Here is a 15478-nt window from a genome sequence, read left to right on the forward strand (position 1 = left end):
CCAGCGAATTGTTTTTGCCTGACAAACAGCTCTTCCCTTCTCTGGACAGTACCTTCCAACCTTTGAAGAGGGTAGCATTTCAACATTCCATTCGACCCCACCACCTGAGTCTAAAATCATTTTATGTTCTTTCATTTAAAAGATGCTTTCATTTTAGAAGTTAAAGACAATTGCACACACTCTCCTGGATAACAACTTTAGATAAGCTTAAAATCTTTTCGACGCCTTATTACATTACCAAAAAGGTCAGATTTCCAATAATCTCAAACACTCAGAGCACAGCTATGCACCCAGAAATAAATGAAAAAGAGTATCTGTGAAACAAACAGTAGTCACCAAATATTCTGTATACCTCGCTATGGAGACTCTTAGACTAAATGCTGGCAACTCTGTAAATTAAGAACCCAGTGACAACGGGCATCTGAAATCAGGGAAGATCTAAATTATATAAAGGAGATAACACTTCCCTTTAGTAATGGAAAATAAAGAACCAAACTTTTAAGAAGGAAACTAAAAGCCTAACAGAGGTCATTTAGGAGTAAACTGGAAGTCTTTTTCAGGGACACTTGAGGAATGTATATCAGAGCCTTCGAATGTGCGTAACCTTAGAGGCAGCAACCCCACACATTCATCCTAAAGAATTATGCAACAGCGAACAAAACCAAGTTCCCGGCCTCATGCAGCTTTCGTGTTAGTGGACAGCTAATAGACGCTGAGCGTTTACAATGCACCTGTCACCATTCTGAGCACTTTATATGCTAACCCATTTCAACATCACACCAACATTAGGAGTCAGAAATTTTTGTTATCTTCACTTCACAGGTGAAAGGCCAAAATACACAGTAAGTAAGTAAAAAGTAAAGTAAGTAACTTTTCCAGTTAGCCTCTTTTGCAGTTCTATCCTCTCAGCTATTTCCTCACAAATGAAACTGTATTCTACAGACAGACCCTTCCTTTATTCTTTTTCCCTCTTGACCATTTTAAGACGCACACACACACACACACACACACGCACACACACAGCAAGCCATGGTTTACAAAAGGCAGAAATAAAAAGCATGAATGGATCCTATTCACTGGATACGTAACCTCTAGCAATTTATTGCATCTCAATAAACTTTAGCTCCTTTCTTTATAAAAGAGAGAAAATCACAGCACCTATTCATACCGTTGTTGCAGGGATTAAATGAGATAGCAAATGTAAAGTGGCTAGCACAGTGACTGGTACAGAATAAGTACTCAACAAATGTCAACTATTTATATTGTTCCTTGTTGCTTATTATTGAATGAGGGTGGAGACACAAACATTTATTACATGCCTGCTAATATTTGCCAGATAATAAATGCATTACAGGGGCACCGGGGGGGTGGAGGGGGTCAGTCAGTTAAGTGTCCGACTTCGGCTCAGGTCACGATCTCAGGGTTCGTGAACTCGAGCGCTGCACTGAGCTCTCTATTCTCAGCACAGAGCCCACTTTGGATCCTCTGCCCCCTCCACTGCTCTCTCTCTCTCTCTCTCTCAAAACTAAATAAACATAAAAATATTTTTAATGCATTACATAGCTTAATTATTGAGAAAAAATTCAAAGTATAAGATAATGAGTGATCGGTATTATCTTTATAAAATATGGATAGCATATTTTTTATGACAAAGTCCTGTGCATTCACATTATACTGGACTTTTCAGCTACAGCTAACTTGTCTAATCTAGGTGTTTTAATTTTTTTCTGGTTGACTGATAACACTATCGTTTGGGAGATAAAAGCACAGGTAACAATAGTATGGACTTGCCATAAGAGCTTAGACAAAGGGTTTCGTTGGAGACATGGTCTCACAGGAACATCAAGTAACATGGAAAAGTAAATAGGGAGCTGATGCTGATATTAATCAAAGTTATTTAAAGCTTTTGAAGAAACAAGGAAGAGTATATGAAGCCAATGGAAAGATAGAGAGAAAAAGATCCTAAATAACCATTCCTCCATGTAAAACACACACACCCTTAAAAATAATGAAAACAGGGGCACCTGGGTGGCTCAGTCGGTTGGGCATCTGACTTCGGCTCAGGTCATGATCTCACAGTTTGTGAGTTCGAGCCCCGTGTCAGGCTCTGTGCTGACAGCTCCGAGCCTGGAGCCTGCTTCGGATTCTGTGTCTCCCTCTCTCTGCTCCTCCCCCACTCACGCTCGCTCTCTCTTCCTCTCTCTCTCAAAAATAAATAAAGCTTAAAAAAATTTTTAATAAAAAAATAAAAAATAAAAGTAATGAAAACTAGCCACTGGTGCTAGCTTCCTCTTTACGAGGGTCCCATAGTGGCTGCAGTCATAACAGCTACCATACACTGCCTGCTCTCTTGGCTAGGCACTGTGTTCTCTACTTGACATGCATTGCCTCACTTAATGCTACTACAAGCCTGAGAAACTGCTAGGACTACACCTTTTTTTTTCTTTTGCGGACAATAAAATTGAAGCTAAATGCTAGCAGAGCTCAGAGACTACATTTTTCTGAACTGAATTTCCTCCCGGGGGAGAGCATAAGTCACCTGCTCTCCCGGGTCCGGAGGGGAAAGGGTAAGCCTCTTCACCATTCCCTCGTGCTCACTGTTCCTCCTTCCATTTTGGAACCTCCCATTTTGGAAGAGACAGACGGGGGGCAGCTCCTACTGCTCTAGCGATGGCTGTATAGGTTGGCCGAATGGTTGGACACTACCACATCCTGCACAGTGACCCTCTCCTCGGCATGATCAAAGGACACGTGCTCTCTGAACAGTCTGCCCCATCAGCACCGAGTACGAAGCCAAACGGACACTGAGTCCCTAAATATGTGTGTACCACACTTAGCATAAATATGCATATTTACATACTGCAAAAAGGTGAAAAGTAGTGTTCCATAATATTAGCCTGTCAAGTGGAAGCAAAATTTCTTTCTCTGTGAATTTGTCCACAATACAGCATAAACTATGACCTACATCTTACATAGATGCATAATGAATATTTTGTAAACGGAAGGAAAATCCCACTATATACATCTCAGAGGCTGTGCGCTTACCATTTAACACAAGTGTCTAGACTTTGTTCCAGTATCAGATTTTACCAGTTCAGGCTTTGCAGTCAAACAACACCTACACTTGAATTCAGGCTCCGGGCCCTGCCCCTTACTTGCTGTTGATGTGGAGCGTTGCCTGTTGTAGTTGTTTTTCAATTGTAAAATGCAAATGATGCCATTATTTGACATATAACGCCACATGTGACAGGTCCATTGTGAGAATTAGACAGCATGAAGTATTTAAAGAACTAACTAAGCATGATACCTCGTCCATAGTAAGTGGTCACTGACACGGTAGCTATTAATATGAAAATTTAGGTCATCAATTACTACAGAGCCTTTCTTCTCAAAGTACTCCAAAGCCTACCACAATTCTGTGTGTCTGTCTGTCTGTCTGTCTCCCTGCCTGTGTCTGTGTGTCTGTGGAAAAAACTATTATGGCCCAAGTCACGTGTTCTTGTCCGCATGGAGTAATGAACTTCGATTCATGACTAACCTGCCGTGTACATCCCAGCACGTCACTGCAAAACGAGCCCAAGTGTTTAGGTATTGGCCTTGTGCGTAAGTATTTCTAGTAGAACTTGGAACAGACGGCAGTTTGAAATACGGGTCTCTACATTTCCTTCTGGCTCTTCACTGATGTCAGAACCATAGAGAGTTCGTGCTTTTCCCCCCAAAACTGGCATTCTGAGGATCAGTCTCTTTCCAAATCACTAAAATCTACAGTTTGGGGGAAGTCTTTATTTGTGAATTATGACAAGTCCTGAGCCCTCTGAGATTCTGAATCAAGGATAGCCAAGTACAGGATTATTTTATGGCCACTAGAAAAATCTCAAATCATATTATTGTATTTGTGGTTGCAATGAATTCATAAATAATGGTAATCAAATTTAAAATGTACATCTTAATCTTGTACTAAATAATGGTATGGTATTCCAGCCTATAACTGAAAATAAAAACATTTTATGCTTAGTTTTAAATCACGTATATATTTTAAATATATTGGTGGACAACCTAATGAAAGAAATGAGCATTCTTTCTTTGTAAAGCATTAATTTGGGCACTAATAACAAATTAAATTAGGGTATGGAGCATGGAGAAAAAAATTACCAGAGCCCCACTTGGACTGATATTAATTTTGTACAAAATTAAAATTCCACAGAGTCATACACTAAAGAAGGATGAAGTTTATTTTAAACCTCAAAATGCGAAACAGAAACTGAGTTTTAAGAGATATTTCTCTCTTCAATTTAAGAGATAATTCTCTCTTCACTGAAAATTCTAGAATGCTACTGAACAAGAACAGCCTCTTTTGAAATATCAGGCTTCCTACAGTTTACACAGTGTTGATAGGTTTTTCTAATAAAGGCACTGGGCATTAAAAGGCAAATAAAGCACGTACCGAATTTTGTTCCGTCCAACTAAAAAACTGTCCTAACCCTCAGGAAAAATAAAAATGCCCACAATAACACAATAGTAACCTTGATTAGAAAGATACCTGCAGCATCTGAAAAGGAGTATGCTCTGGAAAAAAATTTCTTTATTAAGTTGATTTTACAATTATTTGAGGTTTCAGGATTTGGTACTTTGAGTTTTATAAATGAAATAACCCAATGTGCACATATTATTATGTTGTTCATTAAAACTAAAAATCAAGGGGAAATGCTCCTCAGTGCAAAAAGTCCAGTAAGGTTCTACAGTTGCTTAAATTAAATTGCTACCTAAGAAATATTGGCCATACTTTGGAATTAACATTGAAAATTTTCAAATATCTCTCCTGATAATTTTCTCTACAGTGATTTATTTAAAACAATAAGAGCTACAAATTGAGACTAGCTTAAAGAGATAACAGCCTAGTGTCTTATTGTCCTCTGCTGACAGGGAAGCGTGTTCTTTACATACTGTACTTAGCTATAAAACACACATTTTTCCTTGGTAAAAAAAAAAAAAAATACTTTTCTGGCTTACTTAACAGGCTATTTCGAGGCTTTAAAGAAAAAAACACACAATTATTTGTGAAATAGGGTTACACGGTAGAAGAAAAATTAAGAAGAATTATTTGCATCTCCTTTAAGTTATTCACAATACTTTGAGGCTTTCCTTCTCTCCAGTTAGTGCAATTTATTTTTCTAGGCGTCTCAGTAGCAAACAATGTTATTTAGACTCTAACCTGGCACGCTACAACCTCTGGCCCGCCCTTGAGCCCCTCCATTGCAAAGGTCTCCAGGTGCAGTTTGGGTAGCTGCAGGGTGAAGTCATTCCTACTTGCCGCAGTCCGTGACAGCGAGATCTGATCTCTGACCTAAAGGGAAAAAAACAGCATCAATGGTAATTCCCCTTCAGACACATTAACTGGGATGAACTGGGTCCCCTTGAGCCCACTGAGTGGACTTGCATTGATCGCTGGACCTGAAATCCATGAATAAATTTAGGACTAATTGATTTTTCGTTGCAAATAAATCTCTAATTCAGAGTGCTGGGGGAGAATGTTAAGAAGAAAAAGCATCCTCCTGCTTGAAATGAGGGAGGGAAGACGAGTCACTGGAGCTCTTCTGATCAAGAGGTTTTGAATTATTTTTTCACCGTTCCACCCTCAAAAGAAAAAAAAAAGGAGGAAAAAAACATCCACAAAATCGAAAACAAACAGCAATCTCCTAATTATTATCATTTTTTAAAATAACATGTTTAATTTAACTGGCATTAACTGATACATATTAGACAAGACAGTTATTTGGTACTGGTCTTTGAAAAGAAAACTTCAATAATATGTACCCTGGAATAAAAACAAATAGACTCAACACACAAGGAGACTTAAAAATATACCAGTCAGAGGTTTATTTGCCCATTTTCTTCTTACTAAACTTGAGTCTTAGCGACTAAATACATATAAACCAACTCAGTCACGCAACTTCTAAATAAGATAATGAATGAAATCAGTGGTATTTGTACTATATTTTAAGTATTCGGAAAGGCAACAATACAAACATCACAGATACAGAAGAAACACCAATTCTCTAGCCAATATAGGTATCACATGCAGTTGATATTACACTGCCACCTTCTGGACAAATGAGAAACTACTCCCTATATGCTGTATATAGATAAAAGAAAATGCTCAAAAACCGGTCTGTTTTCATTTTTAATTTCCAAAGTTATTAAAAGCTTTAAAAATTCCACAGTTTAGTTTTCCATAATATCAGTGAGCTCTCATTTTTAATTATGTAGTTTCATGATAGTAGGTTTCATACACAGGCATATTTTCTAACTTTCCCTATGCCTGACTTGGTTTTAAAAACGTATCTCTTTGCTACCACATATTTGATAAATATTACACAACTAGCTTAAAGCCACAGGATCAAAAGTGTTTTTTATGAAATAGTAAAGGTCAAGAGTGGGAAAACTATAAAAATAGCACTAATTTCTCAAATAAATATATTTATATCTCTACTTTTACCTGAGCGACTTCAAATGTAACTTGGCGACAATATATGATAGAAAACTCTGCTTTGCTTTTCCATTCTACTTGGGAAGCTTGTAAAACCTGTTTGAGTTATTTCTTGTTTTATGAATGAACCATCATACTGCGTAGGGTCTCCTTACACCAGTAAACACACACAAACATATGATGACATCTTTAACCGTTCATGCTAATCTTTATATTCCCAAGTTGAGCAGAAGACTTTCTGTCAATAAGTGAATGTCAAAGTGTATGCTAGAAAACATACACCGTAAGGTAATTTTTATAATGGTGTGAGTACTGTATGCACAGCGGAGTCCCAATTCGGAATGTGTATTTATCTGTAACAAACATTCTCCAGAGTCTTCAGTCAGGATGAGAATGCTTTTAACTTATTTTACATAAAAAAAATCATATTTTACAAGTATATTTTCTTTAATTTTTATAGTTTATACTTATGGATACCTTCTCCCGCTTTTTCTTTTTTGGTCACCAGTGCGCACTCAGATAAAAGAAAACATTAATGTGGATTAAGGTGCTGAGAATTTATCAACATCAAACCACTGGTGTTTTGCCTTCTACCCTTCTGAACCATAGTCAATAGATCTAAATATTTTACTGCACCCTGGCCAATTCATTGTTTGATGTTTAAAAACTCACCCAGAATCAAAGAAAATTTATTAAATTTGAGCCCCCAAATGAGATACTATTAGCTTTGAAAGTCAAGTTTAACTGCGATATTGATGATTCTCTTTTTTCTGTGACAAAATTCACTAGGGAAATCCTGGAAGTCAAAGTACAAAAGCAGATTGCTAATACGGGCAAAGGGGGGAGGGGGGACCGTAAGCAATGTAGGTATAATCCACAACACGGTTCGAGCGCTGGGGGTCCTTTCACCCGATTATTATCAGGCACCAGACATCAGCCGTGAAGCCTGACGTCCACAGGAACAGGGAGCCACATTTCACAGTCTCTAAATAAAGTTGCTGAACAATATTAAGCCCGGGCATTTGGCATTTAAAACTGTGACTTCTTATCAAATTAGCATCTTCACGACAACATTATTTAATTTCCAAGATTAAATTCATTCTTTACATTAGATAGGTTAAAAAAAAAAACCTCAATGGGGCGCCTGGGTGGCTCAGTCGGTTAAGCGGCCGACTTCGGCTCAGGTCATGATCTCTCGGTCCGTGAGTTCAAGCCCCGCGTCGGGCTCTGTGCTGACAGCTCAGAGCCTGGAGCCTGTTTCAGATTCTGTGTCTCCCTCTCTCTGACCCTCCCCCATTCATGCTCAGTCTCTCTCTGTCTCAAAAATAAATAAACGTTAAAAAAAAAAAAAAAAAACCCTCAAAATGCAGTCATTTTGATGGCATCATAACTACGACAGTATTTGGATATGCACGTGTTAATACGTTCGTTCAGTGATACATTATGTGCTGAACGTTGACAGTGCCATCAAGAGACAGTGACTTGTGATACATCATAAATATAATATCACAAATATTTCTGCTAAATTTTAAGAGTTGTTTCCACTTTTAAATTATGCCAGAACTTTGAGAGAAGGCATCCAACACGTTTTCCGAGTATTTCTAGAAAAAGTTTTTTCTCACTCTTGAAAAAGGATTGGCTAGGAATTCCTTTATTTGAAGGGGTATGGGGAATGAAAGCATTGTGTTGAGAGAAGGCAAAGCAGTGACGCCGGGCAAATAAAATTACAGCCATGCACAGCAAAGAAGCGGGAAGGGAAGGTGACCAGGAACAGGAAAACCCCAAGGGGGAAAGGAGAGACTGTTCAGAAGGAGGCAGAAGGCACGTGTGAATTTCAGTGTGTGAGCAAGGGACACTGGGAAAGAGATTCAACCCACAACAGTAAGGAATAGGACGCTTCCTGTATGGCATTAAATTGGTTCCTGAAAAACATAGAACAGGCAGCCTGAGAACAAAGTAAACAAAATCAGAAAAGAGATAAGGGGGATTTCTTTGGGAAACGCTGCCCAGTGGATATGAAAGGATTCCTTTCAAATATGAGAATCTAAAATAAATTTCTTTACTGTCAAAAGAATCACTTTTTTCCCTAAAAGGAGAAGTAGGCTCGCCTTCTAAAATACAGATTTTAGTATGGACTAAGATGAAAACAATCATTGTCGCCTGTCTGTAGATTAAATTCTAATTTCAAATTTCAAATTAATTTTAAATTATAATTTCAAAAGTCTGTCTTTAATTCTGTTTATGGCACATCATTATTTATCCTTTAATTAAGATTCTATATCCTTTTCCCCGTGATTTATTTATAGCTGTGAGTGATAAAATATATATAATAATGTTTTTCTACTTCAAAATGGGTAACAGTTCATATTTAACATATAATGAATTTTTTCATAGAATTTCACAATATAAATCTCATTTGTCAAATTGTATACATTTTTATTACATTCTATACAACTGTTCAATTTCATAGTATTTTGACAAAGAATAAAGAAAACATACCTACATTACTACATTCTGAGATTCTGGTTTTTAGAAAAGTGGTTTGCTTTCTCCCTTTCTTATTACATACTTTCAGAAAGCATGTATTTCGGGGCACCTGGGTGGCTCAGTCGGTTGAGTGTCCGACTTTGGCTCAGGTCATGATCTCGTGATCTGTGAGTTCGAGCCCCGCGTCGGGCTCTGTGCTGACAGCTCAAAGCCTGGAGCCTGTTTCAGATTCTGTGTCTCCCTCTCTCTCTGCCCCTCCCCTGCTCATGCTCTCTCTCTCTCTCTCTATCTCTCTCTGTCAAAAATAAATAAACATTAAAAAAAAATTTTTTAGGGGCGCCTGGGTGGCTGTCGGTTGGGCGTTCAACTTTGGCTCAGGTCATGATCCCCTGGTTTGTGGGTTTGAGCCCCACGTTGGGTTCAGTGCTGACAGCTCAGAGCCTGGAACCTGCTTCAGATTCTATGTCTCTCTCTGTCTCTGCCCCTCCCCTGCTTGTGCGCTGTCTCTTTCTGTCTCTCAAAAATGAATAAATGTAAAAAAAAAAAAATTAAAAAAAAATTTTTAGAAAGCATGTATTTCTGACATATATGCTATAAGACACAAGAGAAACGAGACAGATAGAGAAAAATAAATGAAACTTTCTAAGTGAAAATGCTGTTATGAAATATATATTTAGTTTATTGTAACAATCTAGTTCCAGATTGAAGTGATTCGTAAAATCCATGTTTTACTGTTCCTTTTGCTCTGATTAGCAAGCCACCAATCTGTTTTCTGATTTTCTGTACCCCTACCGTAACACCACAAAAGCTATTCCTGCCCAATATCTTAATGATGAGATTAAATTTGCCATTTTAAGAAAAACTGCTCAACTCTCAAAATGTGAAGCTGGATGTTGTATTATGCACAGCTATAAATCTCTTTGGACCTAATATTCCAAGATAAAAATAATAATAATAAAACACTTATGGAATGTGGTACTAGCTGTGTTTTTACCAACAGGACACCAAGGAAAAGTAGTAGGATTGTAGATAGAAATTCAGACCAACTTACCACATAAAAACATATATACTATATATATAATATAACTAAATAAATAATATAACTAAATAAATAAAAACATATATACTATATATATATAAGTATATATAGTATATATATATAATTATATATAGTATATATATAGTGTGTATATATATATAATTATATATAGTATATATATATGTGTATATATATACACATATATATGTATATATACACATATATATATACATTTTTATTACATTATATATATATATACATTTTATTACATTATATATATATATATATATACCTATATATATATATATAAAATACACACACACACACACACACACACACACACACACACACAATGCCTGAATCTTTAATGTCTGGGGAAAGTAAGTGATATTAGCACTTTACATCATACCCTTAATCTGGCTAAAATTCTACTTACTCCAACCTAGTATGGCCTCCGTGGTTTCAAAATCAACATTCTTACCACCATCATATCTACAGAGTCTCCTGTAACACCTCTGTGTTCATGTTCTACTTTGATTCCAGCTGCCTGCCTTCTTTTGTCCCACTGCTTCCTCTTCCCTTCCTTCCACCTCCACTGGCTCCGTATTGCTTTCCCTTCCCCCTTTATTCTATTTTTCATCCGACACAGAAGACCTTACACACTATTTTTCAACCTCTGCACTACAGAGCTGTGTGTGCTTGGCACACTACAGCCTGGGAACCAAATCCAGGCCACCGCCCCTCATTGTAAATAAAGTTTTATTGAAACACATGACACCCATTCATTTACCTATTATCTTTGGCTGTTTTCCTGCGACCATGACAGAGTCGAATAGTTGAGAAAGAGACCATCTGGTCCACGAAGCCTAAAATATTTACTATGTGACCCTTTCCAGAAAATGTTGGCCATCCTCTGCCTTAAAAGTATAGAAGAAGGAAAGACAATATTTTTCACCATCTGTAAAGTTTTTTAAATAACCACATCTCACCAGAGAATACATGAACAATCCTTAGCAGGTCAACCTTCTATCAGTAACACAGGATGCCATTTCACAGATACTTGCTGGCTTCTTTTTTCATAAATAAGTGTTTCATAAATAAGTAAGTGTCCTATCTCCTGATCTAGTTCCAAGTTTCAGGTAGTCTAGTGTAAAACTTGACTGGGTCTAACTTTCCTGGCACATAGTCTAATGCCTAATCAACATAACATTTGGTTCAACAAGTAGAATAGGCACACTGGAGAGGCTTTTGTAAAAAGAAAGAGAAGGGAGGGCATCGGCCAGAGTTAATTATATACTCTGTAATAACAGTAGCGGAAAGAAAAACGCTATGCATACAGAGGCTCGCGGTATGCGATCAAATAAGAACGTCATTCCAAACTCAAAGTCTACAAGGCAGGAGAAAGAGAGAATAGAATAAAAAAGATAATTAGCGGTTCCAGGACTCTGGTGTGTGCCTAGTGATAGAAGCAGGGATTCAAGCTCGTCAATGCAATGCAGATGACATTCACATCCTGAACAGTTACATCTAACAACAACACTGGGTTTTGTTTGTTTGTTTGTTTTTTCCTTTCCTTTGTTGTCTGGCAATCTTAGCAAAAAATGTGTAAGTTTCATAAAAGTAGTTTTGTGATAAGTAATGGAGACTATTATTTAGACATCCTTATTTTCCTCCATAGTTTCACTGGACCTGTGGGCATTCTCATTCATTCATGTTTTCTTTCTGCCACAGCCTGACACTGACACACAGACACACACGCACGCACACATGCACACGCACGCACGCACGCACATACACGTTACACTGAGAGACAAGTTACCTGGGCAGCAATCATCCTTATACAATGGTCACCATTTCACACGGAAAATCCCCAAACTATGATGTCCCAAGATACATGCAACAGTTCCAGCTGTGCTCCACACCCACAGGAAGGAGAAGCAGGCACTCCATTGACAGTGCAGCAAACACACGCACTCATAATTTGAAAAGGCGGAAGTGAGAAACTAGGCTTCTCTTGCTGGCAGGTTATTTAACTTAACCTACAACTCTGGAGCAGAGCCAGAACTCTCCAATGACTGCCAGCTGCTGTCACCAGAAAAGAGGGCAAATCCACCACCGCCACCACCACCACCCCACACGTTAATAGTCACATCCCAATTACGGATCTAAAAAATGGATCTCTTGAATCAAATTATCAAGCTGGCTACATCCCAGTTAAGGATCTGAAAAACCGAACGCTCAAAATCAAATTACCAAGCTGGAAAACAGAGTGATTTGATCACGGGCATCTTATAAAGGCATGAGAAATCTGTGGTGTAGGTTATATCCCATAGAATGCACCCCACAAATAGATGGCTGCGACCTTGAGCTATTTAAGCAAACATAAAACCTATACCCAGAATAGAGAAATATGTTTATGAATTGTTAACAGTCCTCCACACAGAGATATTTTCTTTCCCAGGGTAAATTATTTCAGAGGATAAAGGCAGCTGCACACTGAAATTAGTTATTTAGATGTGTTTAGGCTAAAACCTGTTAAGCACATGTCCGTGACATTCTGTAGTGTCTTATCTTTACTTTGTCAAGGTTTTTAAATCCCTCTTGAGCGGGAGTACCATTTTTAGCTTGGCTAGGTCAGAATGACACTGAACAATATGAATGATGACACACAAGACAGCTATATGGACAGAGTTGTCATCAGCAAGCCAGCTGTGCTAACACCTGTAAGTCCTGCACAGCTGATCTTCAGGACCAATATCCGGAAACTAAGAATGAAGAGGAGTTCAAAGATCACAAGTCACATTCAGAGAGTCAGTAACGAGTCACTAAAAATTGCGGTTTTAGAGGCATGAAATCATAGTTCAACTTTTAAAATGCTATCGGCTTTATGAATTAAAAGCTATTCTGTGGTGTTTATATTCCTTACAAATTCACTGAAAACTAAAAATCAAAGACAACTATGTACTATTTGGGTTAACCATTTTTAAGATAAGATTATGAAATCATATTTAAAGATTTGGCAAGATAGTGTCTTCACCTGTCAGATTCTGTTTGACTCTAATCTATTCCAGAATCCACTCTAACAAAAGAAGTAATCATCCTTCTACTTCATAGGAGTCGAACCAGCTAGAAACAGGTTATAACAGGACATTTACACCCCGTAAATTTGTTGCTAGCATACCTCTCTTTCCTGGAGACATTCTTATAATCAAATCTAGGCTTTCTCCTCTAGCACTTGATTAGGCAAAATAAATACACATGCTATTTTTAGCAGTCAAATAAACAAAGGAAAATCAGCAAGACTTCCATTGAAATCTAGAGATGGCTTTAGTTTTATTTAGAGACTGGGTGACGGTAAAATTTGACTCATTCAACAAACATTCATTAAGTGCCTACTGGGTACCAGGCGCCGTGATAGATGCTGAGCATATAAAAATTAAGGAGACAGAGTTCCATCCCTCAAGGACTTCAAACTCTCGTGGCATAATTAATCTCTCAAAATGCATTTGCTAGCCTCCCATTTATCTATAATGTCTTGTTTCTCCTATCAATTGCTACACTGCCTTCTTTCTTTGCCAGTGAGTATTACATTAATCAATCTCAAACCTTTATCTTTAGCCTGACTTTTTCCCTGCGGTCCAGACTCACATATCCTGCTGATCACTCCACATTACCTTAAACTTGGGTATTTCCAAAACAAAACGCATCATTGTCTCCCTTCTTCTCCTTACCAAAAAAAAAAAAAAAAAGCCTGCTCCTCTTTTTGTACTCCCAACATCAGTTGATCTCACTGCCCATACTGGGAGTTATCCTCCGTTGCCTTCTCATCTTCATTTGTCATTTTACTAAGTTTCACATCCTTTTCTCTGACACCACCCATCCTCACTACCCTGGTCCAAACCTTCTCCTGCTTTCACTGAGCCTAGACCCATGGCTCTTAAAACCATTTCATTACGATATCCAGTCTGCAAATATGCCTTCCAGAACCCAGATTCAATAAGAAACCTGACCACATTCATCCCTAGCGTAAACCCTGGTTTACTCCCACTGCCTCCAAGATAAAGATCCAAGGTCTTAGATGGGGAAAAAAAAAAAAAAAACCAACGAACAAAACAAGAGTTCTGCTATGACCTGGCTTCCAAGTGCCTCATTCGGACTCATCTCTTGCATTCTCCTTGCACTCACTGCTGAACGGAGGATGTCTGGCTATTCGTGCCACCATGAACTTGCACACGCTATTCTCTCTGCTGGAATGCCTTTCCCGTCTTCCCTCACACTTCAGCCCCATCAGGGCATTCATTCTTTTCTAGGAAACCTCCAGCCAACCCGTGAGTTTTCTAGGTATGCATCATAGATGAATAACTATCTAAATGGATGTCGAACTGCATCTTACGGATCCGTGTTTACCATGGTATACTGCAATTATCTGTGTCTCTGCCTTGAGGGAAAGGACTAAGCTATATATATATACATATATATGTATGTGTGTATATATACACACATACATATATATGTATATATACATACATATGTACATATATACATATGTATATATACATACATATGTGTATACATATATGTATATGTATATGTGTATATATACGTGTGTGTGTGTGTATATAATTTTTTGTTGTTTGTTTCCCCAAAACTGGTACAGCTCCAGAATATAATACACATTTAAAAAGCATTTGTCAAACTCAACTATTCACATTAAATATTGTGTTTTATGATGGATTAGAGGTTTTAAGTAACTTTACTATAGAAAGGAATCTAAAAGAACATCAGCAAAAATTCCTGTGGCTTCCTAGTTATTGTTTCAGTGTCATTTCAGCCTGATAAATTTACAGGGCTTATAGATGCAAGGTCTTCTAGAGCCTTCTGAGGCTTCTGGATTGTGACTTCCTGTTTTATCTTTCAGACATTTTACTGAAAAGGCAGCTAATACTTCTGAGTAAATGTTCAGAGGTACCTTTAAAGTTCATAGGCTACTGCAATCATATACAGGAAACACTGTAGTTAATCGTTCCGAACTCATAGGATTCAAGCAACCTCTGTAAGTCTCAAGAATCCAGCCATTCTGCTAACTTGACAATAATAAAAAATGACTCCAAAAAAAGTTCATTCTTCTCTACATTCCAATTTTACCTAAATTTACTTACTTTTACTCCCTGCTATAGTATAAACCAAGACATCTCTCTGTTAAGCACTTGGTTATCGCCCAATAAATACTTACTTTTCTCATACCTAACCCTAAATAATTCAGATATTATCCTGTACATCCACTCATTATCTTATCCTGAACGTTATTTTAAATATAATTATGGTAGTTTCTTTTTCTCAAAATAGAAATACTTAAGCATGTTTGGAGAGCCTCTTAATGTAAAGAAGAAATCAATTCCTGAGAGTCTTTGTTATCAGTAATATTAGAAACCTACTAGTAAAGTCATTAGGAAAACAAAAGTATA

The 15478-nt window shown here is 37.6% G+C and overlaps 1 protein-coding gene across 8 annotated transcripts in view; it reads right to left on the reverse strand.

Moving 5' to 3' along the window:
• CCDC171 (coiled-coil domain containing 171) overlaps positions 1-15478 on the reverse strand; it is a 314999-nt gene that overhangs the window by 72468 nt on the left and 227053 nt on the right. For 7 of the 8 annotated variants that reach the window (XM_058695287.1, XM_058695289.1, XM_058695288.1 and 4 more), the window contains one exon: positions 5213-5344. The exons of the other annotated variant lie outside the window; for it this stretch is intronic. In XM_058695287.1, the coding sequence (XP_058551270.1) occupies positions 5213-5344 (132 nt within the window). The remainder of the gene's footprint in view (positions 1-5212; positions 5345-15478) is intronic. 8 annotated transcript variants of the gene reach the window in all.

This window comes from Neofelis nebulosa, chromosome 12 (genome assembly GCF_028018385.1).
Source record: "Neofelis nebulosa isolate mNeoNeb1 chromosome 12, mNeoNeb1.pri, whole genome shotgun sequence".
Classification (NCBI taxonomy): domain Eukaryota; kingdom Metazoa; phylum Chordata; class Mammalia; order Carnivora; family Felidae; genus Neofelis; species Neofelis nebulosa.